Source organism: Prinia subflava, chromosome 9 (genome assembly GCF_021018805.1).
Source record: "Prinia subflava isolate CZ2003 ecotype Zambia chromosome 9, Cam_Psub_1.2, whole genome shotgun sequence".
NCBI lineage: Eukaryota > Metazoa > Chordata > Aves > Passeriformes > Cisticolidae > Prinia > Prinia subflava.
The window spans coordinates 16,635,962-16,662,256 of NC_086255.1; the positions used below are offsets into that span (position 1 = coordinate 16,635,962).

A 26,295-nucleotide genomic window follows, 5' to 3' on the forward strand; every position below is an offset into this window, starting at 1 on the left:
CCACTTAGGAATTTTATTTCTCAACAATTGTGATGATTTCCTTTGCTGCTACCTGTTCCAGAATGTGTACCCCTTGAACTCTTTCATTTCATAGACTAAAACTTGATGTTTTCATTTCATTATGTTAGTTGTTCCAAAAATTTTTAGAAGCCTAAAATTGGACACAGTACTTGAGACCAGTATTCCAGTGAGTCAGTGGAAGAACTGTTCTGCTAGCACAAGGAAATTTAAGTGTGCAATTAAAGGTGCTCTTGCTTTTGTTGGAGTAAGGTAAAAAGTTACCACCTTTCAGCTGTGACACAGTAACTGCTTGTGTGCCTGCTCCCAGCAAGTGCAGAGAAAACCAGGTTTGATCTCCTGTTCCGTATTGGGCTGGCTGTATGTGCAGTCAGTTTCTGCGACAGGGACGAGAAGGGACAACTGTTACCAGCTGGGGACAGTAGCAGGATTCCTCATGCCCTAAGAGGTTGGGCTTGACAATTTCCTAAAGTGTACCCAGCCAGCTGCCATCAGATGACATGAGGGTCTGTGCCAGTCCAGGAAGCAGCCTTCTGCTTTGTAGTTCAAACATGATCAGGTAAGTTAGGGACTTCACAAGGAATCTCACGGTTTTGGAAGCACTAAGCCACCATGTAGCAGTAAGTGTTTATAGCCTGTCCTCCTTCTTACCCTCTTCAGAGCAACTGCTTTTGGGCTGGAAATTACAAGGGCTTATGCATAAGAATATTAAGAAAACTCAAAGTACTTAAATTATCTTCAGAGTATTATTTGCAGGCTTTTAGGAAGAAAATTTTATTTTGCTCTTAAACACTCCTTCTTCATTTTCCCAACTTGGTGTGCCTGTTTTTCTGTTGCTTGCTCCCAGTTACCTAAACATAATGTACTGGTGCCAGCCAAGAAGTGGAGAGAATGCCACATTACCTCTCAAGAAGCCATTTCATAATGCAGTATCCCTTTCTGGAGGCAGTTATAGTAGCTCTTCATTTTTTGTATGTGTTCTACTGTGGAGGTCCCATGTCCTGTACTAATTCTAGGTGTAAGGAGGAGTCATTATGAGACCTGTTTTTACTTAAAGGACAACCATGTGTAGAGTGACTGGCAGTTTGTATAAAGAAATGACCTTCATGTGCAGAGCAAAATTCAATTAGTGTTTCTTTTCAAGTATACATGACACCACAGCACAGATCACCGAGTTTTATCTTCACTTGATATTTGATATATTCCATTCAGAAAATGCATTTTTACACTTGGATATCTCAGCGGTCAGAGAATAAATCACAGTCACAAGATTATCAGTGCTGTGCAGGGAAAGCCAAGATCCTAAAAAAGCATGAGGTCAAACACATTCAAGGTCACAGTAGTGCCTCTAAGCTGTTGAGTGACACGTGACAACGTAGACAAAAACTTGAACGTTCCTGCCGATGCATAAGTAACTTTGAGTCAGGTACAAGGTGTACCCGAGGCACCGAGGCCTCCGAGACACAGCTACCTGGGTCACAGGGGTGTGCGCCCGGGTACGCCGAAGCGAAAGCGACACCGCGGCCGGTGCCGGGGAGCCCGCTCAGCGCGCAGGGTCCGGCCGTGGCGGTGTGCGGGTGGCCGTGCCCCGCCGGCCCGGCCCGGCGCGGCCCCGCTGGCGGCGGCCGCAGGTGCGGGCGCGGCCCGGGAGCGCGCACGCTGCCGGGCGGGGGGGTCGCCGCGTCCCCGGCGAGGGCGGCGGCCGCCCCTCTGCAGCGCGCTGCGGGCAGGACGCCTGCGCCGTGCGGGGGGGCGGGCGCCGCATCCCAGCGCTCGGAGCGGCGGGCACGGGCGCAGGCATGAGCGGAGCCTTCGCCGCGCCCCGCCGGACCTGAGCCGGGAGACAAAGGGGAGAAGCTGCCGCCATGGGCGAGCAGCTCCGCGCCCAGCCCGCCGCCCCGGCGGGGCCGCCGCCCGCCGCCGCCTCCTGCTCGCTGCTCGGCGGGCTGCTGCAGAACGGCTTCCACCCCTCGGGCCCGCCGCTCAGCAACGGCGGCTGCGGGGAGCCGCCGCACCCGCTGCTGCTACGCCCGGAGCTGCCGCCGCTCAGCCACGGCTCCCCGGCCAAGAAATGCAGGCTGCGCCGGAGGCTGGACTCGGGCCGGCGGCACAGGCCACGTAAGTGATGAGCGCGGCGGCTGCGGGGAGCGGCGCGGGCCCGGCCCCCTCCGCGCAGCGCGGCGCTGCCGCAGCCCGGCCCGGTGCCGCCCGAGCCGCCTCCCTCCCTGCGGAGCGCCGCCCGGCCGGGGCTGGCGGCCGCCCGGCTCCGCGCCGCGGGCGTCCCGCCCCCCGAGCCGCTGCCGGGCGGGCGGAGCGAGGGCCCCGTGCCGGCCAATGCGGCGGCGCCGCCCGGGCACGGCCCCGCTCCCGCGTGGGCCGGGCCCGCCCTGCGCCAATGGGGCGGCGGCGGGCGGGGAGCGGCGGCCCGGCACAAACGCGGGCGGCGGCGGCGGCCGCTCCTCGGCCAGCAGCGCGTCGGGCGGTGCCCAGGGTCCTGCCCGCCTCGCCGCCTCCCCGCCGCACGCATGAAGCTCAGAGTGCCCAAGCAACACTGTGAGTAACGCCGGGGCGCCCTGGAGCGTGGGAAGGCTCCGCGGGCTTAGTGCGTGCTCCTTCCCAAACGCTGTTAGAATGAAGGAAAAGTGAACCTGGGAACACGGAGCAAGTTATTCTGACTGGAGGGGAAAGATATTTGTAAACAGCTTGAATTTGTAATGTACTTCTCATTTAGGAAGCGCTCGTTAACTGGCTGTCTATTTCAGGTTTGGTTTTAAGGCTGAGGCTCAAACGTCCTACTTGTTAATTCTGTGTTTCCTTCTCTAGGGTTTATTGAATTGTAGTCTGGCTTACTAGTAGGTGTGGAGGTATTGAATAATTCCATGGTAAACTCTGCAAGTAAAACAATCTAGGGGTAAAAGTTCTCAGTTTCTTTTCACTCTCACTTTGCTAGTCTTTCACATAAACCCACAAATGTTTGCTTCTTTGTTACAAGTTCAGCATGTTCCAGAAGGTTAATAGGGATGGCCAGAATCACAGCTGCCTGTTGCCAAAACTTAAAGATGTTTCTACTCAGTAGGAAGTAGTGTGCATTCAGCTACTCTGCGTTTTGGGTTGTTTTTTTTCTTTTCTTTTCTTTGTCTTGAAGTGATTATTTGAAAAACTTTGTTGGTTAAACAGAACAAAATATTCAGAAACAGCCTTGAAGAGCTGCACCTTTCACAGGACTGTGTATTAGCCAGTGCCTTTTCTGGCCTTTTCAATGCTTTTGGTGAGCTATATTGTCACTTTCCCTTAGAATGTTTTCTGATTGATTAATCATGTAGTGCTTACAGTACCTGATAGTTAATTTAGCCCTGTATCAAGTTTAACCTATCAGTGACCTAGTTGCTCTCTGTCACAAACTGTTTTTATAATCTTTGTACTGCTTCACATTTTCTTCATGAACAAAACCTGCAGAACTTGGACTAGTTTACATTTTTATTTGGTGTAACTAAGAAGAGTCAGCACTCGCATATCAAACTGTCCATAATAGTGAAAATTTTGAAGCAAAGAATAAGCCTTTTAGGGATTCATATAATCACTTGATTAAGAAAGAATAAGGGCTTTGGAATTTCCAGCCCATCTTGAGGGAAAAAAAAGCTCATCAGAGCAAAAAGCATAGTAAAAATGAGTACATTGCCCAAGATGTGTGACAGCTGAATCTTCAGGCGTGGAGTTTTAGTGAAACGAGGCTTTAATGAAAACAGCAGCTGAGGGAAGTCTTTGTAGAACTATTTTGTGGGCAATGTATCTGCTGATTAAAATACATGAATGCTTGCTGATATGCTTTTTAATACATGGTTTACTTTGTCCAAGAAAAAGTTTGAAATTTAATATTAGTCATACAGGAAATAATGATAGCCCATTGTCACTATCTTAAAAAATTCATTATATTATCACTCAAATTGTCCTGGTACTGCATACCTTTCCACTGCATCCTCCTCTAGTGAATACTACACAGTACCATTTTTACTGGCTTGTTTGGTGCTTTTAATCCTGCAGATGTTTGTTCTTTTCTTAAGGACAGATTGCAAAATGAAGTGCAGTTGCCACATGGCATGTGAGACCAGTATTGATTGCAGGGTTTGCTTTGTGTAGTGCAGAAGATAATGAGATAATTGGCATTTCCCAATATTTCAACAAATGAAGCCTATCTTTCTGCAGCAATTATTCCTTTAAACCCTTATTTCCTTGATTGTTTTTACTTTCTGACAAAGTGAGGTAGAATTCTATGTTTACAAGTCTTTTTCCTCTCTCAGAAGGGAATATTCCCCATAAAATCAGAGTACTTTGCTGACAAGCCTGCAGAGAGAGAGGGCTTGCCTTGTACAGCCTCTGCTGGAAATCCTGTCTTTGTTTTTTTCCTTACTTTAACTAGATGAGTTGTCAGGGATATTAGGCTTGCATTGTTTTCTTTCTTTTTAGAAATCAGTTTGTGGTAATATAACTACATTGGTGTGGATGGTCACACCTGTTTAACAAAAAGCTCTCCACTTTTGGGTTTGAACTTTTTATGGGGTTGGTTGTAACTCTTGGGTTTTGTCTGTTTTTCTGGTGAGGAGGAAGGCATTCAATAAGCCCTTGCTACTGAAGATGAACTGGAAGGCTTCACCTGATGTGTGTACATAATTTAGCTCTAGCATTTTAAGGTTTGAGGAAACTTTAATTGAGATATAATTAATTTTTAGCTACGTATTCTAGTTTCATTCAAAGAAAAAAATGCTTCCATTTTATTTCTTTTTGTAACTGTGTAAAACAGTAAGAAGTAATTGAAAAATATGTGTAAGCTATTATCCCTTTATTTTTTAAATAAAAATCAGCTTTCAGAAGCTGTAAGAATACTATGCCATGTTATGTGTGTATTATTTTGATTTTTTTCCTCTGTTACTGTTTTTTGCTCTCTCATCTCTTCTGGACCCAGTTAACCCAGGAAGTTCCTAAGTCATCAAAGTGTCAAGCAATGCAACTGAAATGTACATGAAGTAATACAATTTCAACATATGTGTGTTCAGAAAGAAAAGCAACTGAAACGAAGCTATTTCATCAGAGATACTTATGACTAAGATATCAGAGTATTGATACCACCAATCAAATTATTAAAAAAAAAATTGAAATACCATGCCTGTCTTTGAGAAAATACAGGTTTTGTAAGAGAGATGTACAAGCTGAAACAGTTGTGGCAAAAGAAGAAGCTACTGCAAACAGGTTGGGAATAAATCCAGGGCTCAGGTAGAGAGAAGAATGTTCTAAACATCAGGATTCAAGTACAGTATCTTTCTGAATGTTGAGGAGTAAAAAGATTCAGCTAACCTTTTGTGGTGGTTGTTTAAATGTATGAAAAGGATTACTCTTGGTTATCTTCTTTAATGGTGGTAAATGTTACTTGGTGACCCAGGAGTTTCCACTCATTCTCTCTTCTGAGCTCTTGTCTGTGAGGAGAATGTTGTGATTTGATATTTACTTTCCACATGCCCTCATCATATTGTATGTTAAGCATAAGATTTTTAAAAATCCAAAGTATTGAAATCTGAATATAATAATGCCTTGCAGAAATAGCCTGACACCCCAGAGTTAATGTAGAAAGTAGGTAAAATGTATCGTGGAATTTCTGGTGAGTGAACCTTTGCCCCAGATACACAGCTGTCGGTGTGCATCAGATTACCCACTTATGCAATGCTGTAGATACCTTCTGTTTGCATTGTCACATGCTTCTGCACTAGTACAGATTTTTATCTCACAGTAACAAACCATTAAGTAGTTGGGACAGTTCATTAGCATAAAGAGAATTAATTTTTTTAAGAAGATAGAGTCTTTGATTTATGCTAGGCTTTTGAGAACACATGATGCATTTTGGTGCTTTCTGTATCAGTTCTGTGGCACCTTAAACTAGATTTTACAGTGTTATTTTTTGACTTATGGCTGTGTAGCAATGCAGTAGAATAGGTATGGTTTTGCCACAGTTATAGATTTAACTGATCCAATAGGTATGTTGCATAGCTACTGAAAAGAAAGAACTCATCTCATAAGCCTTATCAGACAATTTTAATGAAGATGTGCATTTTTTTATGTTGTGAGAACATTTCTGTAACATATCTGATGTCTTTACTGCTCATAGTAAATTACACAGTTTTGACTAGCTGAGATCAGCTTGAGTTGGGGGTGGGATGGAATTTACTTTCCCCTTGTTGCTTTCCTGACTTTTCATAATTCAGGGACACTTATTCAGGTTATCAATGAAATGCTGGACTTCCAGTTTAAAACAAACCAACAGAAAATCTCAAACACTGCTTCCCCCCTTCCCCTCTCCCAAAAGACCAAATAAAAGACCACAAGCCAAAAAAAAAACCCTACAAAAAACCAGAAACAGAACAAAACAAAAAAACCCCACCCAAACAAAAACCACAACTCTCCCCCCCCCCCCCCCCCCCAAAAACCCACAAACAACTTGCACTATTTTCTCCCCATTTTCCCTAAAGTCTGTGGAAAACTTATCTACACAAACACCTTTCTTTCATATCCCCTGGTTGTAGTACTGGGCAGGCTCAGTTAATTTTGATGGCCTCTGAATCATCTTACTCTCTGTATTCAGAGGCAGCAAACCCCAGGAGCACCTTCAGTCTGTGTGCGCACTTCCATTAGCACCACATTCAGTGGCACCAGGAAAGCTGAAGTGTATAGGACCAGCTGAGATGAATTATATATAGATATGGAAAAAACTGGTGATGGGTCCAAGGTGCATTTTGATTTGGAACACACTGATAGTAACAAAAGATACAATGAATGCATTTTAAAATAATCACTGGAATATAAAAGTCTTCCTACTCTCACTCCAGTTGTGCAGAAATTATATGAATTTCATTGCGACTTGTTAGAAACCTTGAAAATTGTTTTATTTTCCTAATTGATCAACCAGTCAAGATGGTTGCTGAATTATTGCAAGTAATCCCAACAGTGAGCTGGTGTTAAAAGCTGAGAAGAAAACTAAGCTGTTTTTCTGCATAACTGAAATATCTAGTTTTGTTGTCTGCTCTTGGGCTCTTTATTTGTACTGAAGAAAACTGCTGGTGTTCTAAAAGCAAAGTTCCTTTCTTTCTGCAGGAGTCCATTTGGCTCACAACAAAATGAACGGAACTTAGATTCACAGAGAGAATCAGCTAAAAAAAAGTGTCCTGGTATTTCTGCTCACTTTATAAATGCAAGCATTATGTATGGCTATCTCAAGAACTATGCAGACTTGAAGAAACTTTATAGTTGTTTTCTACAGTACTTATTCTTTGTGAATTATTTGGTTATAACTCCTCAGACTGTTAAGATATAAAATGAAACGTCTTGGCAGTCATTTATGAATAACTCTCAGCTGTTAGTGGTTACTTTAACACTTTTATTGCTGGGCTTGTATTTGATAGGAGGATGGAACACTTATTGCTTCTCTTAAAGATGAAGTTTACACTATGGCTTTAAAACAAATGTTAGTGCAGGTAGAGTGTAGGAGGTTTTATGCCCTTAATGAAAACCAGTGGTACTTAGCTACAGGCGCATTCTGTATTGCATTGGCCAACCATGCTGCTTTTAAAATTGAACTTCCTGCTTGCATAGTTAAGATACATCTGAGGACAAGACTTACTGTTCCAATGGGTCAGGTAATTAAAGTTCTCAGTAGCTTTAATAAAGATTTGTGTAAATCACTAATGGGATTGGCATCCTGAGCTCCACTGCATTGAAATGTTGTGCAGTGTGGACCAGAAAGCTTTCACATAAATATTTACCTTGCACTTTCACAAGTGTTTGAGTTGCAGGTTAGTCTATTACATATTTTTCTTATTTAACATAAAGCCTCTTTTAAAAACACTTGTTTTGAATACTTCCTATTTCAGGGTACTCTCATGTATCTGCATAGGATGATGTTTCTTCCCAAACCTCAGATTAGACTTAAATTTCACTGTCTTTATGCAGCTTGTACAGCATGGAAAAAAATATTAGACCTTACAACAGATATCAGCTATTTCATTTGAGTTTATGCGTTATGCCTGCCTTGTCCATGGGGAACTGGGAGGAGACAGCAATGATTCAATCACTTGGCATACAGCAATGGAGTGATAGAACTGTTTTAAATGTATGACATTTAAGGGTTGGTTTGGGCAGGGAGAGCATATTAAGAACTGGGAAATTTAGACTTTCAAATTATTCAGCCAGATGATGCTGAGACACTTGTGGTAAGAAAAAAAGACTAAGACTCTTTCAGCCTGAAGCTGAGTAACTTAACAGTGATCTGTGATCACATGAGGAAGGACAGTGTGATACGTACCTCCTATGCTTATTAAAGTGTTTGCCCCAAGTTGTTTATTTTTAGGTTCACTGGCAGAAAAATCAGCTATGCATATGGTATTTATGGTTTCAAGTTTGTATCAACACTAAGTTGAGATGCCCTAGTTGGTAGAATCATTTTTCTAGCAAGTCCGCCTGATTCTCCCTAAAAAGCAGGAAGGTGACTGTGTGACTGCTATTTTAAAGTGTGTCGTATATGTTAATCATATACTCAGAATTTTAATTTAAGTTTTCTAAGAAACATTGCTAGGTCCCTCCATCTGCAGTGCCTGTGTTTGGATTTTATATTCTCAATTCTTATTGCTTCATAAAGTTACCTGGCTTACTATTTAAGATGTATGCATATATATAAATGGAGCAGGTAGACCAGCTTGATTCACTTACTGTCTTCTGCTGGGTGTTCTCCATAGTCATTTTCTCCTGCTATTAACAAAACAAAGATTTTGGAGGACCTAGGCCAGCTGTGGCAAGCTGAGAAGCAAACAGTGGCATTTCTTACATCATTATGTGATAGACTAACACATGTACCAGCAAAGGGAGTCTATGCTCAAAGGATGGGTCTGTCAGTGGTAAATACTGAACATAAGCCAGCTCACTTTTGGCTACTCTGTACAAGTGTTGCAGTCCAACAGAGCTGCTGGTTGTGGTGGCTTGGAGTCTGGAGGCCTCCTGCATAATGGGAGCTCTGTATTGCTGCTCTTCAGACACAGCCTTGTGACCGTGGAAATTCTGACTGAGCTTGGAAAGGCAATTGTAGATGTTACGCAGTGGGAATATGACTTGAGAAATCTTGTTCTCCTGTTTGGTTGGTTGTTTCTTCCACCTCCTCATCCCCTTAATTCTTAGCAGAATTGGTGCCAATTGTGTGAAACACAGTTTCATTTCTCACCCATTGGTGCTGATTGGGTGAAATGCAGTAAATATGCTCTGTCAAGTGGTGGTGACTGAAGAGTAAAATGATTTCCTGGGAAATAAATGTTTATTTTATTAAAACCTGCTTCTTCAGACAAGAATATTTTGAGGTTTTCTTTATTCATTTTCTTAACTGAGCCTTTATCAAGGCTTAACCTAGAGGTGTGTTTGAAGCATATAAATGAGATATGACCCCCCCCCCCCAGTTCTCAGGAGTAGATACTGCTACTGTGACTGCACTGAATTGTCATTCAGCAAATGATTTAAGTGATTTGTCTAGCCTGTATGTTTATAGTGACTTTCTCTTTTTTCCTCCCGAAACTCCTTGTTCTCAGCATTCCCATGGTTTGGAATGGATATCGGTGGAACGTTGGTTAAACTGGTCTACTTTGAACCCAAGGACATTACTGCAGAGGAGGAACAGGAGGAGGTGGAAAACCTGAAAAGCATCAGGAAATACTTGACCTCCAATACAGCCTATGGTAAAACTGGCATCCGTGATGTCCACCTGGAACTGAAAAATTTGACTCTGTGTGGACGCAAAGGGAACCTGCACTTCATCCGCTTTCCCAGCTGTGCCATGCACCGCTTCATACAGATGGGGAGTGAGAAGAACTTCTCCAGTTTGCACACTACGCTCTGTGCCACGGGAGGCGGAGCGTACAAGTTTGAGGAGGACTTTAGAACGGTACGTGAACAGTTCACACGGGTTCAGTGGGAAGTGCTTTGGGGAAACATCATGAGAGCCCACCTCTTAAAACTTGCTGGGAAAATTAACTTTGTTTTAGTCCATCCTAACTGATTAGGAGCAACAGAGTCCATTCATATTTAATTGGTGACATTGCTGAGAACAAGGAAGGGGAGAGGGAAGAATATTCTATTTGCTGGGTATTCTGAAGTATTGCTGTGCAGGATTTTTTAGTAAATTTGGAGTTTTTTTCGAGTACAGCTGTGATGATCAGATGCTTCATAATCAACTGAGGGTATGTTGTAATAACCTAGAAGCCTGGCACTATAGGTACTCACAAATTGGTTATCTATTGGAAACTAGATATGAAACTATACAAGCTGGAGATTTGATTCAGGTTCCCTTCCCTTTGTATTAACCTTAAAACAGACTGAAGTTAAGAGTATGGAAGACCCATCATGGAGTATGGGGGAGAAACAGTGTGTGGGAGCATAACACCAGATAGCTTTTGATTTCAGTCCTGTGAGTGTGCTGTTTAAAGAAAGGCAGTTCATGAGATGAGTAGGTCTCAGATCCCCAAGGATTTAAAAACAGCTTTTGCAGAGAACTCCAGAAGCTGATGTCAATGTGAAGTTTTGCACTAGAGTACTCTTCAAAAATTGGTTGTGGTGAGGAAGTGTGGAAGAGCTGTTGTACAAACTGTATTGAAGAGAAAAAGCATCCAGGAGACAGTTGTCTGTTGTGTATCCATTTGTATTGAGACATATCTTCATTTGTTTTCTTCAAAAAAGAGACCAGTCTGATTGTCCCAGGACAGTGTCACTAAGACTAATGTGAATGATTTACTTGACTGGTGGGTCTGGCTCTTCTGTCCTAACTTTTGACCTGATCTTGGGGCTGAGGGATGGCTGCTGGGTATGACAGGTTACAGCTGCTTTTCTGTCTCTGCTTCAGTCCAGGGAGCTCTCATACTGAATCACCAACTGGTTAACTGCAGTCCTTGGCTCTGTGTGCTTCATTTTTAACTCCCAAGCATCCATTCCTGCTCTACAAGGTTGCTTTTTTTTGTCAATACCTTTCTGTCATCAATATCCTCACATACCAGATGACCAGGATTCTAAGGGGAAAAAGGAATGCTGTGAGAGCTTAACATGAATTCCAACTGTTAGGCTGTTGTGCCGTCACTTTCAGTGAATATTAGACTGTTTCCATGTCCAAGGAAGGACTATCAAGTTTCTCAGCTGGTGTAGTAGTCCACCACCGGTGCTAGATTTCTTGTCATTATGGTTGATTGCAAGTCCCTTACAAGTTAGAGTCCACTGATGATTAAGTCCTCAGAAACTTGATTGCCTCACGTTGTGTAAGGATGTTGGCACAACAGCAGGAGGTGAGTTTTAGTTCTAGTGAATGTGGCCTCAGTGTAGGTGTTTTTGGGTATTTTTTCATGTGTCTTGGGATTCAGGCCACATTCTTTAGTGGCAATGGGAGGTCACTTCAGGACTTTCTGAAGAGGCTGACCATCCCCTTGGGGTGGTCAGTCTCTCCAAATTTATTAATGATAGCTACAGGTGATTAGTAAGGAAGTTCGTGTCCCTTGCTCCCACAGCTGTAGAACTGAACTGGAAGGTACCTGGTGGCTCTCACAGCTGAGCATTTCTCTCTGTAGCTTTGGCCTTCCAGGCTGTAAATATGCATTCTATGGCGAGGGATCAGTCTTGTCTCAGCTGTAGTATAGTCAGTATAGCAGGGGAAGGAGTTTTGCCAGCTGTTGAACACATATATGAGGTCACATAGCAAATGACTGGTGGACTTAGGCATGAAATTCCACATCTCTGCAGTGTTGTTAACATCCTGTGTGCTATAACACTTGTAGGTAGTTTAAGACAAACCCTATAAAGGCTACTGGGAAGTTTTCTGGCATAAAGCAATCAGTAAAGTGCACTCTCACTAAAAGGAGTGCTTTGGATACCTCTTACAGCTATCCAGTTCCATACCTTCCTTTATAGCAATTGTTTCTTGGCTTAAACTGTAATATCCATAGAGAATTAAAGAAGCAGAATATTATCTATTACATGGAAGTTTGCTTGCTTAATCTCTCTCAAAGGGCAGAGTGTTCTGGGTACTGGCACTTTAATTGTCACACTTCATTAGCCATGGTAACAGCAGCTGGCTATCAGTGTGTTCTGCTGTGCATAAATTGACACTGGACAACAGCTTCAGGACTGCTCTGTCAAAGCTCTGAAATACCTGTTTCAAGTATTTGACCACTAGTTCACCTCTAGAAGTAGAGAATATGTGCCAAGTCTAAATCTTGCTATTGCAGGATTCAGTATTGTAAAATGCGTTATGTGGAGGAGACTTTAAACCTTCCTGTTTGTTACTTAGAAGCAGTGTGGAAAAACTGAGGTATGGTTGTGAATGTTGTTATTTTCATTAAAAAATCTGGCTAAATGCTAGTAAACTCATTTGACTTAGCTAACATGCTTTTGTTCTGGCCCTTTATTTTTCTGTGTATATGCTTTTAAGTTGCTTGTATTTCATAGATTTCTCAATGTGACTGTATGATTGCATAGATTTAGGACAAAAGATCCAATATATAGCAAAACAACATTCAAATCCCAAGGAAGGAAGCCTTCTAGGATAATAGAAGCTTTTTCTCCTTATAATAGATAGACAAATACCCTGTTGTTACTTGCCTCTGTTCCTTTGTCTGGTTCTGAATCCCTAAATGAGTTAAATAGGTTTGATCTAGACATCTCTGTTGCTTTTGTATATTAAAAAATAACATAAAATGGTGAGACATAGTCTGTTTACCTTAAGATTTTTTTTCCCTATAAAAAACCAACTAAATCTACAAAGCTACCTAGGTTTAGCTATTTCACCTCCCTCATATGATCTGCAGTGTTGGAGAGATGGCTCCCTGAAGCAGTCTCCTTGGTCTGCTTGCTGATTGCTGGCACTACATTGGATCTTTTGTCAGTCGGTAGCTTGGCAGATCATCTGACTCTGAAGATCTGAGTGCTTCCCCTAGAAGTAGGAAAATTGACTCTATTCATTAAACTAGACCACAGAAATAATTTTACCAACCATATGGTTATACTTAATGTTCATTGAAGAAAGCATCAGTAAGTAATTCACCAGAAGGACTGTTTCCAGCCTAGGGGTTTTTTTCTTGTGTCTTTGTTCTTTTCTTACCTCCTCTCTGAATGACTCTAAATGGTCTTTATGGCTGGCTGTCTTTATTTTCAGGTAACAGTGGTGTTAAGGCATGGATGAATCTGCAACCTAATTCTGATAATCCTTCCTCCTTTCCCCAACCATGTACTGTCACTTCACATTTTATGCTGTAAATGCTCAAGTAAGCACTTCTGTAAAAATAAGGAGTACTTAGACTTGTGAGATGGATCTGTCTGTGTTCTGTGACTCCTCCAGGACAGCACAGGCACATTACTTGCGCAGACGTTTGCTCTTAATGTAATAAATAATATAAATAATAATTTTTTAGTTTTACAAAACTGCCACTCAGTTTTGTAAAGCAGCTCATAGTGAAGGATGGGCAGGATGAGGGGAGGAAGGACTATTCAGACTTTTGATTAAAACCTAGTCTATTATAAAATTTCTGGTGATTGCAGTGGCTCAAAGGTGGGATCTCTGTATTCCTGAACAGACACCTGCAGAACCTGACTTGTCTTAATAGGAATTTTACTGCTGTCTGCAGTGGGAGCAGCATCTGTGCCAAAAACCCCGAATCAGTTAATCAAAAACATTTGAGACAGGGGGAGAAGGAAATCTCTTACCAACACAGGCTCAAACTCAGGCCTTGACCTTCCCATAAAGGAAAATTCTTTAAAAGTGAGCTTGGCTGTTGGATAGTGATTTTCTTATGCCAGTTATTAGCTAATTCTAAGGCTTGACTTTGTGATATGAGCTGAATGGCTGAGGATGACTTACAGACTGTGTTCATCTTAAAACAAATAAACTCACTGTCCTGTGTTGTAGGATGAGTAAGCTGTGTAACTCTTTCACAGTTAGTGTGAGACACTCAAAAATCTTCCTGATGAGGAGGCTGCAGGTCTGAGCTGGGCTGGAGTTGAAAGTGATATCCAGAGAATGGGTGAAGTAAACTCTCCAGAGGGACTGGGCAGAAACAGTGTGCATCTCTTCCCTGCCAAGAGAGGAGAGATCCTTACAGCTCATAGTGCAGGAGGGCAGAGCTCTGCACAGGGCTCCTGAGGAGTGCTTTTTTTGCCCAAAGCTAATACAGAGCAAATCTTCTGCCTCAGTGAATGCTGGGTTTGCAGTTTATTTGCATTAGACCTTGTCTTGTTCAAATGCAAGTGGTTATTTTCAGCTCCATAAAGAAGCAGGGTTGGGGGTTGAAGTGAAAATAATCAAAATATAAAGAAAGCAAAGTCTTTATGAAAGTGGAGGAGAGGTAATGGGAGAGAGATGGAAGGAAAAGCTAGATTATAAGCTATTCTAAGAAATAAAAACTGGAGCAATGCTCAGCAGTCATAAAAGCCAGAGTGATACAGTAAATGAGGCTGTTGTAATTGATAATTAAAAACTTGCAAGATGTTATGTTTGTAACAGTTTTTTACAGAAAAAAAAATCCTATTTCTCATTGCAAGTCCAAGCGAAAAATGAACTCTCAACTGTATCTAGGTTCAGACTTTCCTGTGTTCACCAGAATACAGTAAAAGTGGGTGAAATGTTTCATGAGCTGGAGGTTCATTGAAAATATGTCTGAACACCAATGGTGATGCATTAGACTTCAACCTCAGTGCATGTATGTCATGGCTGCCCTCAGCTCACTTCCAGAGGACTGGGCTGTTTCATATTTACCTTGCTGAAGTGGATGTATTTGCTCACCCATAATAAAAAACAAATGGGACCCAAGCCTTTGACTTATGTGCTTCCATACTTGAAAGCAGAAACAAGCTGGTACCACGTTTTTTCTTTTTATACTGCTTGGTACTTGAATACAGGTAATTTTTTTAAATGTTATGCATACTATTTAAAAAACAAACAAGCCAAACAACAAAGAAAACCAAAATTTAATTTCAACAAATAACACAATTTTCCAGGACTTCTTGCAAGAGTGCAAGAGATGGTCTTTCATTCTTCTTGGAATAGCATCTGTACACAGTAACAACAGACCTTTTGTATCCTTGAAACCAGCTGTGTTTCAGGAGTTTGTTGCTAGGGTTATTGGGGGAAATGTTGGCTACTTTCTTGTGGTGTGTTGCACCTGCTTGCAAGCATGGTTGAAGTCCTAAGTCACTCCTTTTGATAATACTGGAGAGTTCCTTGAGGTCTAAAGTGTTTTGTTTCCTTCCCCAGTATTTAAAAAGCAGTCTTAGAAAAAGTGGAATGGCTACAGTCTGGCTACAATGCAGAAAAATTATTCTTTAAAAAATAGTACGTGTCTTTTCCCTGTAATCACCATAAATTTTCCCTCCAGGGTCCTGTATAGTAATTTGTTCTGCAGTTGTTCATCTCATAGCACAACTTTCTGACATAACCTCTAGAGGCACTGTGCTGAATATACTTATATATTCAGAGTAGGGCAAGTTGACCATTTTGCTGTCTGCCTTCACATTAGCAGTTGTAAAGAGCTGGAAAATACCTTCAAATCCATTTTGTAGATGTAGGAAAAACATCCAATTAAAATGTGCTTCTAGGCACAGCTTCCATATTTTTGCATATTTGCACATAAACTTTGGTTCCTCTAAGGAGAAGCGGTTTGAGCAGCTGAAAGTTGAGTAGAGTGTGGTAGGTCAGGTGATGGCAGCAGAAGAAATGATTGCCTGCTTGTAAATTAGTTAAATGGTTATTGGTACATCTATTCTGCCATGCAGTTTTGCTGCTTTGAGACATTGTGAGCAAAACCACAGTTGTATATGAATTGTGACAGTGGCTCTATCGTGGCTTCTTGAACAAGGTTGGGTTACTGCATTTCTTGAAACTTTGCCCTAATTTGTTTAGAAATAAGAACAGTGGTGGCTCAGTAAGCTATTTGGAGCCTTGGGTGTCTGGTGGCTGCAGAGCTATTGGTTCTCTGAAGGAAGGTGGATTGACATAGAATACTGATGCCTGTCTTGATTATTCCAAAAATCAAAACCAGACTGCTGCAACAACACAGGAAAATAGTTTTTTAGTTTGCTATGAAGATCATACATGAAAGAAAGCAGTAATAGGACTTTCTGCTTACAGTATATCAACTGTTAAGTATAGCCCAGAGCTATAAAAAGTAGAACTAATTTTAGTGTGTCTTTTATACATGGAGGGCTGGACCTAATGAAACTTCTATGTGTAGTGCTTGGGAAAGAACCTGATGAGTTTCTCTTATTCTGTTCTTACAGAATTGGTGAGGTGACTGAACACTTTGTAGAATCAAGGGGTTTATCTGTGATTTTGTACTGATGTCAGAAGTATTCTACTCTGATTTGTATTATTTGTTTGTGTCTTGAAAGGTCTCTGTAAAGTGTCATATGGATCAGACAAGAGCAGCTTGTGGCTGGGTATTTGGCTTACATTAGGACAGAGGTTTGGACAGGAGGGGCCATAAACCTGCTAATGACTTGTCTTTGTACAGCAGCTCCTGGTTCACAGCACATTTGTGCATCTGTGTTAGATTGTGTTAGGTCATGCTGCATCTAGCTCACACACCGAGGTGAGGACACAGACACTGTACAGCATAACCTAGGGAAAGATCGTGGGTAGTACAGAATATTTCCTTCTGTCATCCAGGTGTGTGAATGTTGGTTGAACTAAATAAATCCTGTAAGGAGTGATGTCTTAGTGGACTCCATGCAATGTTCGTTGTGATAAAGAGTGCATAAAGGGTTTATTATGTTGATATCTTGCATCATATCTTGGAGCCTTTCTTCTTAGTCTAATAGTTAGAAATCATTAAATCCAAGAGATTTGCAAAGTAGCCTTAAGAATTTTGTAGCATTTCTTGAAAAATTTTTTCTCATGAATTATGCTTATTCTTTGTATTTGCTAGCTAAATGGTTCAAGTCTTTTATGCTGCATTTCTCTAATTTTAATTTATGTAGCAATGTGGTAATAAAAAAATGAGGGGATTGCAGAAGCTGCAGGAAGAAATACAGAAGCAAGAGGAAATGTTTCCCACCTCTCTCACTTGTCCTATGAATAACTGGATCTATATTGAGATCTTTGAGACTGCTTGTTTGGGGTCTTTTTGGTCCTATTTCTTTTCCCTGGTTACAGGATTTGAGGAGTGGCAAGTAAAACAAAAGGACAGACACAAAGAGTGGGATGGCTTTCACTTACAGCAAGTTAGAGCTGTGTACAAGTAGAGCAAATACTTAACAGGGGAGATTTAAATAGCTTAAAAGAATGTAACCTATTGACCATGCCTGTTCCACAGAAATATCTTCCCTCTTTATAGTGGCTTAATATAGCTTCCAGAATTAAAAATAGGACATGGTTACCCATGTAAATCTTCTCCATCAGCCGTTATGAAAACATCCTGCAGTTTGCAAATGCTGGAGAACCAGCTGTGTACTGTATAACTCCATTATACTCTGTTGCTTTTTTTTTTTTGCTAAAAAGTAGAGTTAGGCATGACCTGCTTTGCATGCGTGAAGGTGAAGTGACCTCAGGATTTGGATGGGCAACTTTACAGGGTTTTTTGCCCTCTCCTCTACCTAAAAATGGAAAGGAGTCTTTCTACAGTTGGTCAGTGTATCCTATTTTGAGAAAGGGATGTTAATTCTAGTGAATAGAATCCTCTGGCATGTAGACATGTCTGTTGAAGTACAGTTATGGTGACCTGCGAGATCTCAGAGAGAAGGTCTTTTGTCAGCTTTTATTACTGGTCGTCTGCCTTCTCTTTAAGTTATATTCTCCCGGGGGTATGGGCCTGACAATGTTTTTTTTTGATTTTTTTATATGGTTTTTCACCAAACGTAGGGAATATGCTTCTGCTTTTCTTGAGGCATTTTAAAGTGCTCATGATAATTTAAAAAAACAATAACTAGTGACATGTACTAAAAAAAAAAATCCACTGTATATTTAATGCATATTAACATAACATGCTCATCTTAATGCTTCTATTGAAAAATTCATTACATTGTTGGGAAATGTAGTTGGATTATGAGCTGAAGTACTTTGCACCCTGAGGAATGCTGCTCTGTAGGCATGTGTCTGATACTGCCCAAAAGCTGCAGAACACAGCTCCTCTTGGGCTGGGAATGAGGGGAAGGACATTTACTGTGTCAGAATACTAAGGAGCAGAAAAGCTTCCTGCTTGCACAGCCCAGAATGTCTCAAAAGGCAAAGGAACTCGATGGCATTACTGCATAGCACATCATTATTCTGGGAGGTACCTGTTGTCAGGCAGATAGTGAATTTTTATTTCTGACTTCATGCTTAGATCTTTGTACTGCTTAAACAGCATAAAGTGTTACTATTAAAGTGATCAGAGTACTTCAGTGGAGCCTTTTATCCTTCTCGGTATTGTGTTATACTAGGAAATATGTGTTCCTTAATTTCTTGTTATTCTTTTACAGATGGCTGATCTACAGCTCTATAAACTGGATGAATTGGACTGTTTGATCCAGGGCCTCCTTTATGTTGATTCTGTTGGTTTCAATGGCCAACCAGAGTGTTACTATTTTGAAAATCCTACAGATCCTGAACAGTGCCAGAAAAAGCCTTACTGCCTTGATAATCCATATCCTATGCTGCTGGTTAACATAGGCTCAGGGGTCAGCATCCTAGCTGTATATTCTAAGGACAATTATAAAAGAGTTACAGGATCCAGGTAAATTTACTTTTGTTTCTTTTAATTGTTTCCTCCTTCACAACTGAACAGGTAGAATTGGGAGTGTGATCAGTAGCTACAGCTCCTCCAAATTGTGCATGTATTCCCATTTCTTTTAAAAGCCTACCAGTTGCAAGGCTGAAAATAACCTAGGATACCTTCAGAAAGGGGATCTATGAAAGGGAAATCATTGAACTGTTCAACTTCAGACCTGCCTTAGTCTCTTTTTGGTGTTCTTACCTATTTCCCTTCTCTTGCTGTGAATTACCAAAATAGAACTGTTCCAGCAATTGAATCTTTTCTCCCCTGCACTCTGTTTCTCAATATGCAGTACAGATGGACACAAGTTCCCTGGGAGGTATTGGATTTCTTGCAGTTCTGGGTCTTTTTCAAACACAGAGATTTTGGCATCTTTGGCAGACATGCTTCTAATCCTTTTCACTATGGAAGGAAAAACATGACTGCAGTGTGTTGTTGACTGTTACAGATGATGAAATCAGTAGTGACTTGTGGCTGGTATGCAGAGCTTTCTGCTGTTCAGATACTGAGTATGTTACACTGCTATGAGATGTGTTCCGAAAGACCCAATAATCCAAGAGCACAGACTAAAATGTGTTCCTGTCTGACCTCCTGTGCTTTTTCAAGAAGTGCAAGTGTGGTGTCTCACTGATCACCTTGCTTTCAGTGGCTCCAGTTGCTGTGATTGCAGTCACTGCAAATAAGCTAACTTTGTCAGTGGCCAAGAAAGGACGAGGAAGGATGGAGAGATAAGTAAGCTGAAGTTCGTGTCTGTAAAACTGAAAAGTCCAAAGTAGAACTTGATGAGTTAGCTACATGTTATGCACAATTAAATACTCCCTGCTAAATTTATGTAGTCAGTGAGTATTGTACTTCAGCCTTTACAAAATACTCAAGTGAGTGTTCCTTGCTCAGTTCTTGCAGGGAAAGAACATTCAGGGCTGATGCTAGGCATGCTTTGAAAATGAGCCAGCCAGGCTGCTTTCTGCCACTGGCTAGGGTGGGACAAGATCTGTCCTGGCTGCCAGCCCTTACAGATTTACCTTTGTTCACTGCTCATTCTTGCCTCACTCATTTGAGTGCTCTGCTGGCTAATTATTCTTGTGCAGGAAGCTTTGTTAGAGTGCTACAAATAACAAAGTGGTATCTGTGGTGTTGGACTGGACCTTATTCTTAGCTAACCCTTTAGTATAATATCTCCTATTTAAGGGTTGAAGACTCAAGTCTAGTTCAGTTAAAACAACCCTGGATGCTTCTTGTGTTAAATAGGAGCTCAGTGCAGAGTGTCTGTGTCCACTGCTCTGAGGGAGGAGTTGTGGGAGTATGTGGCACTGTGTACAGCATGCTGTGAGTGGCAGTGTGAAGGGTTGTGCTAAAAGCTGGCTCAAGCTGCTGGTCTGAAGGGACTGTGCTTTTGTAGCCTTGGAGGAGGAACGTTCCTGGGCCTGTGCTGTTTGCTCACTGGCTGCGAGACGTTTGAAGAAGCGCTGGAAATGGCCGCGAAGGGAGACAGCACCAATGTGGATAAGCTGGTGAAAGATATTTATGGAGGAGACTACGAGCGGTTTGGCCTTCAAGGATCTGCTGTAGCGTCAAGGTATGTGTTCACTGAGCTGCTTGTTTTCCCTTGGGAGACTTCCTGTGCCTGCTAACCTGAGTGCATAATCCCTGGACTATGCACTGTGTCCCTGTGGAAATGGCACTCAGTGTACCATGGGGTTTGTCCTTCGATCTCTCACCTACTTCTTGCTCGTTTTATAAACAGGTGTAAGTAAACGCCTGATGCAGTTTGCTTACATTTAAATTGCAGTTATTTTGGAAGTGTCCTTGCTCATTGTTCTGAGTTTCTAATGAGATTCCTTTTCACATGTCAAATCTGTCACAAATGAATGGTTATCAAATCGAAGCAAAGCTTGCTAAATGATAATATTTGAAGGGCTTTTATCGCTTTTGAATGTCTCATGTTAAAAGGCATGATCTTCCTCACACAGCTTTGGTCATATGATGAGTAAAGAGAAGAGAGATTCCATCAGTAAAGAGGACTTGGCCAGAGCTACTTTGGTCACCATCACCAACAACATAGGTTCTATTGCTCGCATGTGTGCATTAAATGAGGTAAGTTATTTACCATGAGCTTAAAACCTTTAGAAACAACATAGTGAGATTATCAGGGTGCAAAAATGCAAATTGCTGACATAGTAGGTGTGTCACTGGCCTTGGTAAATATGCCTGTATTTAATGTCAACTCTTGTGGCTTGTTATGTGTGTGCTTTGATGCAAAGTGTAAGGCTGTTCAAGCTTCAAAGCTAGGGAAGAGAGGAGAAAAATAGTCTGTAAAAATCTCTTTGAGGCACTGAGCTTCAGCCCGGAGTGTTCAGTTGTTCTCAAGCTGTAATACATAAATATTAACATGTTTGTAATACTAATTATTACTCTGTTACTTTGTAGTTATTTACAGGTTTTACTACAGCATGACAGAATTTATTTTGAATACTATTTTGCTTGGATTGTTTTTATAGTGGGATGGGTTCAAATTGTGTATTGTGTTAAATGTTTGGATAGGTGCAAGTTCCATTGCATTGTGTCAGAAAGAAGAAAAATGCAGTTCATTTTCCTGCCTCACACTTCTATCAGATGCTTATTACATTCTTTTCATTAGGCATGATAATTAGGGATGGATTGTTCCATCCATACACTACAGCTTCCAGCAGTTAAAAAAACACAAACCCAAAAACTCCACCACAAACCCAAACATTTAGGCCCTTGCTTTTATCTGCAGATTGCATCCTTTACAACGACGTGGTAACTAATACCTTTTCTCTGCTCTGAGCAGATAATGAATTTATATAGTTTTTTTAATACACAGGTGTTTTAGCTGCACAGAATTCTGTTGGTCAAAAAAATTGTTGCTTTTATATTTTTAATCAACAACACACATATAGCCAGAAAAATTGAACAAAATAAACTGAAGAAACTCACCAAACTGCCATCTAATGACTTTATTTGGTCCCATCTAGCTTATGGCTTTATCAGAAATGGTAAATAATTAATCACTAGTGCTTTTGGTGGGTGTGGGTTTTGATGTGATTTTTAATCAACCTTTGCCACATTCCCTCTTGGTCTTTCCAAGAAAAAAGGTCCTAATGCTTAGTGTCCTTACCTAAAAAAAGAGAAAAGACTCTTTTATGCACTGCTTCATTTAGTCTTTTTAATCTTTTTATGGTTGTGATTTTAAGATTGAATTATAAGATCTTCATATCATATTCAGAGTGTGGGTGCTCAGTGAATTTATGTGATGGCATATTGATAAATTTTATATTCAGAGCTCCTTTACTAACAGTTCATAATATTTAATTTTTGTAAGCATGGAATTAATTTCTAAGAAATCATCAACAATCCCTCTATGGTATCATCTTAAAGTGACTAATTTGAAGCCTTTCATTGTGTCTGCATAATCAAGTGTCTCTGTCTTTCCCCCTTTCCGTTTTGTCATTTCACTTTTTTCATTTGAGTTTCATCTCCCATTTTTTCCTCAGTCACGGGATATGTCTCTTCAGCACTGCTATGCCATTCATTTTTTATTCTCTTTTGATTTTGTATGCCATTATTATGTTTGTTGCTCATACTCCTCTCTAGAGGACTTTTAAATATCTTAATCAGCACAAGTTGTACTGTATGCCTCTATCAAATGCCACTGATAACTTTCCTTCATTGTGAAAAGTGGCTACAGACATATTTTTTTCCTTGGCAATTCGACTCTTTCTGTCAGGATGATGCTCTTTCAGTGTTCTCTTTGCTTTCAGCTTCTTTACAGTGTTGCCTTGTGGCATGGAGTTCAAGCAGCATTGTACAGGGCTATCAAAGCATGGAGAGTTGCAGCAGGGAACCACGTGCAGTGCATTCAGAGCAGGAGATGGGCTGCTAACCAAACTAACGCCTCTCAGTCACTGTGAAGAAGTTCCTAACATCTCTGTTCTGGGGGCAGCCTCTTAGAAATGGATGTGATCCTCAGAATTCTGTGGAGGAATGTGAATTGATGTGTTAAATATTTTTCATTTCACAGTGTCGAAGCAGAATTTCTCCAACATTTGAAGTAAATTACTTTGTAGTTTTAGAGAATGAAAACTTCATTTAGTTGCTTTACATACTATTGAAAAGAAAAACATGCAGTATCATTTCAAGTAAGCTAATCTTGAGATAGCTTGCTCTGAGGGAAAAAATACTAATGCTAACATTCTGCTCAATAATCTAGACACCTAAATTGTGTTTGGGAGACACAGCTCTGACTTAGAGCAAGCTTGATGAATCAAATCCTCAAACAAGAGCTTAATAAACAGTTGAATATGCTATTCTTTTGTGGAGCTTGTATGTATTAGATTAGGGTTATGGTAAAGCTCTCTTTTAGGTTGACAGAATCAATTCATGCCCTGAAGCAAGACTTTTGATAAGTTTTTCCCAATGATTGCAGCTTTAATATTGTTTTGAAAATGACTTGCATATGTGCAGGAAAAAATGAAGCTGGGGAATAAATGAAATATTCTGTCTGCAGAACTTCAAAGCAAATTTGCTTGCACAAAGTTGGCAGTGGGGTAAAAAAATTCCATAGTCTGGAACCGTTTGGCCAGAGACCCTTTGAAATGGCCTGTCCTAGGCACAGCAGAAGTGCAAAAAGGAAACTGATCTCCTGGTTTATACTGTTCTTACTCACAGGACATGTAAGTTTGTATCTGAACAAGCTGCCTTGCAAAAATACGTGCAGGGTTTTTTATCGTGTTATTGATATACATTTCCCTATTCAATGATATTGGCAAATATGTGAATATACTATATTAAAGTTATACTACAGCTTTCTGCTGCAGGGTAGTTTAACAAGACCTCACAGAGTGAAAGAGTGCAGGTCTTTTCCAGGATGCTGTAATTTGATTAGCTTAAATAAGCATGTCACCCACCACCATCCCTTCAGCAGTTTAAGATTTCTGTCTTCCAGCTTTGAAAGTTTCAGCAGTGGACAATTTTAAAATGAATTGACAAGGCTTCCTTAAGAGTAGCATTTCGACTTCTGAAACATGCTAAAGTTGATTTTGGTTCAGTTCAGAAAATCAAGGAAACTATATTATTAATACAATTTTTAACCTTGTCAACTCAAGGAATGTTTGCAACAAAATTGAAGATTGCATGTTCATTTAAAATTGTTATTCTAGTAGATATGAATAGTAATTTTAGATTCAAAATTTGCAGAATTTTTATACTCTGTGGTAGGTATTGCTTCTGGTAACAGTAGCTTTGTTTTTATATTCATAAAAAATCATATGCATGTGAAATTGAAATGTAGATTCTAATAAATTTTATGCTATGGCATTACAGGAAATTAATTAGTTTCATATTTGTTCCTTTTTTGCCTGAAGTTGCTTCAGAGACAAAACTGCCTTATCCAAGGATGCAGGGTGCTCTTGGCCATATTCCATAGCAGCATTTTGAAATTTAGGACATTCTTATTTTCATTCATAAATGCCTGAGTATGAATGCATGCTGATGTGACTGCAGAGTCTGAGGAGATGGATGGATGGATGGATGGATAGATGCTGAATTATTTCAGTCAAGTTTGTGTTGCTGTGTTTGGTTTGAGGGCAGTCAGACTGGGTGAATGGGTTATGGCATCGGGGGTTGGCTCTCTCCAGCACTGAGTATTCCAGTGGGGGTGTTCCCTGGGGTGTGTCCCAGGCGTGGTCCTGGACAGGGCACGGCTGTGGCTGTAACACAGGAATCGCTGCAGAGCCAAGTGTTGGGCTTTCTAGAGCTGGATCAATGCAGAGCTTGCTAGTTCTGGACCCTACGCAGCCTTTCTGGCAAACTTCTGCAGAAGGCTCTTGTACATTCCTAGGGCTCTTCAGGTCTCCTGTAAAAGCTTTTATTTCCAGGACATGGCCTCCTACCAAATCTTCTAGACCAATTCTAGTGTGTGGTGAGCATCATCTGGTACATCAATGCAAAGAGCAAATTCAATTTTGGCCATAGCAGGCAGAACAGGGCTTGGTAAGACAGTTATGGCATTGCTCAAACAGCACACAGAACCACTGCCTACTGCAGGGATGGATGTACATACAAGTGAGGATGCTCTGTGGCTTTCTCACTGGCAGCCTAGTGCTGATGGTTCCAAAAAATCTTGATTTCCTGAATGAAAACTGAGTTCAAATGAGCTTTGAAACAAAAGCATGCCATACATATCAAGTATTAAATGGGCCCCATTTCACTTGCTTTTTCAAAATGGAGTCTGTCTTGATAAAAGATAATGAAAGATGCTCCTTCCCATCTCTGATGTAATCCTTCTCAGATACCCTTCAGAGGTTCTCCATCTGGATTTAATAATCATAACTCTGGAAAGCTGCTTCATTTAATATGCAGGGGAGGAAAAATGGCTTCAGTGTGGCCATATACAATTAAAAAAATAAAACACCACCACCAAAATGCTCATAATCTAAGTCATGTTAGGAAGGTTGTGATATTTATTCAATATTTTAAGCAAATATTGAACATCTATGATAATAGCCTCCCACTTTCTTTGGAATAAAACTCTGCACCTCCCTACTCTTGCAGTGTCTCTTACATAGTAGCAGTCAGTAACTGCAATGTTTTTTGACTTTTCAGTTTGAAGTATTTAAATGTAACTTAAAATTCCCATTTAACTTTGTAATAGAGGCAGAGGTACATGTTAAATGAGGCAAGTAATTTAGTTGAATATAATTTTCTGGTATGTTTTTTAAATTCAATTTTACAGAACATCGACAAGGTGGTGTTTGTTGGCAACTTTCTCAGAATTAATATGATTTCTATGAAGGTGCTAGCATATGCTATGGATTACTGGTCCAAGGGACAGCTAAAAGCTCTGTTTCTGGAACATGAGGTAAGGAAATATGTGTTTAACTTCTGTTTATAAGTACAAAATTCTTGTAGTTCTTTATTTACTGAACTTGAAAGGGGAGAAATGCCATTGCTTTGAATTGAATGCACAAGCTAAGTTCTGCATAAATGCTATTTAGCTTACAAATTCATTTGAAAATACTACTTGTTAACTCCTTGGTTTGATCACTAATCTTGTGGTATGTGTTGTTAAACATTGCCCATTTTTCTATTTGCTTTCTGACCCTGATAGCAACGATGTTCATTTGTGTGGGCTGGTATATGAAAACTTCAAGTATAATTGATTTTTGTAAGCATAATTTGGAGGTTCCTACCAGATGGACAGGTCCATAATGGGAACTGCCCTGCCTCAGTACAGCATCAATATTATACTTTTGTAATTATTTTTTTTACTAATTTTGGAGAACTGTGTAAGACTTTTTCCAGTATCAGGCCCTTTCTTCTACCTAAGGATGATCATATTAAACAACATTTTAGATATAGCAAATATTTGGCAGAGCTGGCATTCTTTTAGTTGCCTTAACAGAACTGAAAACTTTGTGTTTATGTTATGTCTTATTTTGGAATTTGATTGGTTTTG

General features: G+C 40.7%; 1 protein-coding gene across 3 annotated transcripts in view; it reads left to right on the forward strand.

Moving 5' to 3' along the window:
• PANK1 (pantothenate kinase 1) overlaps positions 1-26,295 on the forward strand; it is a 41,822-nt gene that overhangs the window by 13,646 nt on the left and 1,881 nt on the right. Inside the window, exons 1-6 of one of the 3 annotated variants that reach the window (XM_063405661.1) lie at positions 1,279-2,136; positions 9,630-9,982; positions 18,526-18,779; positions 20,218-20,394; positions 20,789-20,912; positions 25,573-25,698. In XM_063405661.1, coding sequence (XP_063261731.1) covers positions 1,884-2,136; positions 9,630-9,982; positions 18,526-18,779; positions 20,218-20,394; positions 20,789-20,912; positions 25,573-25,698 — 1,287 coding nt within the window. In that variant the 5' untranslated portion in view covers positions 1,279-1,883. Of the gene's footprint in view, positions 1-1,278; positions 2,137-2,401; positions 2,572-9,629; positions 9,983-18,525; positions 18,780-20,217; positions 20,395-20,788; positions 20,913-25,572; positions 25,699-26,295 lie in introns of those variants that run through there. The other 2 variants (XM_063405662.1, XM_063405663.1) reach the window with 2 other exon arrangements.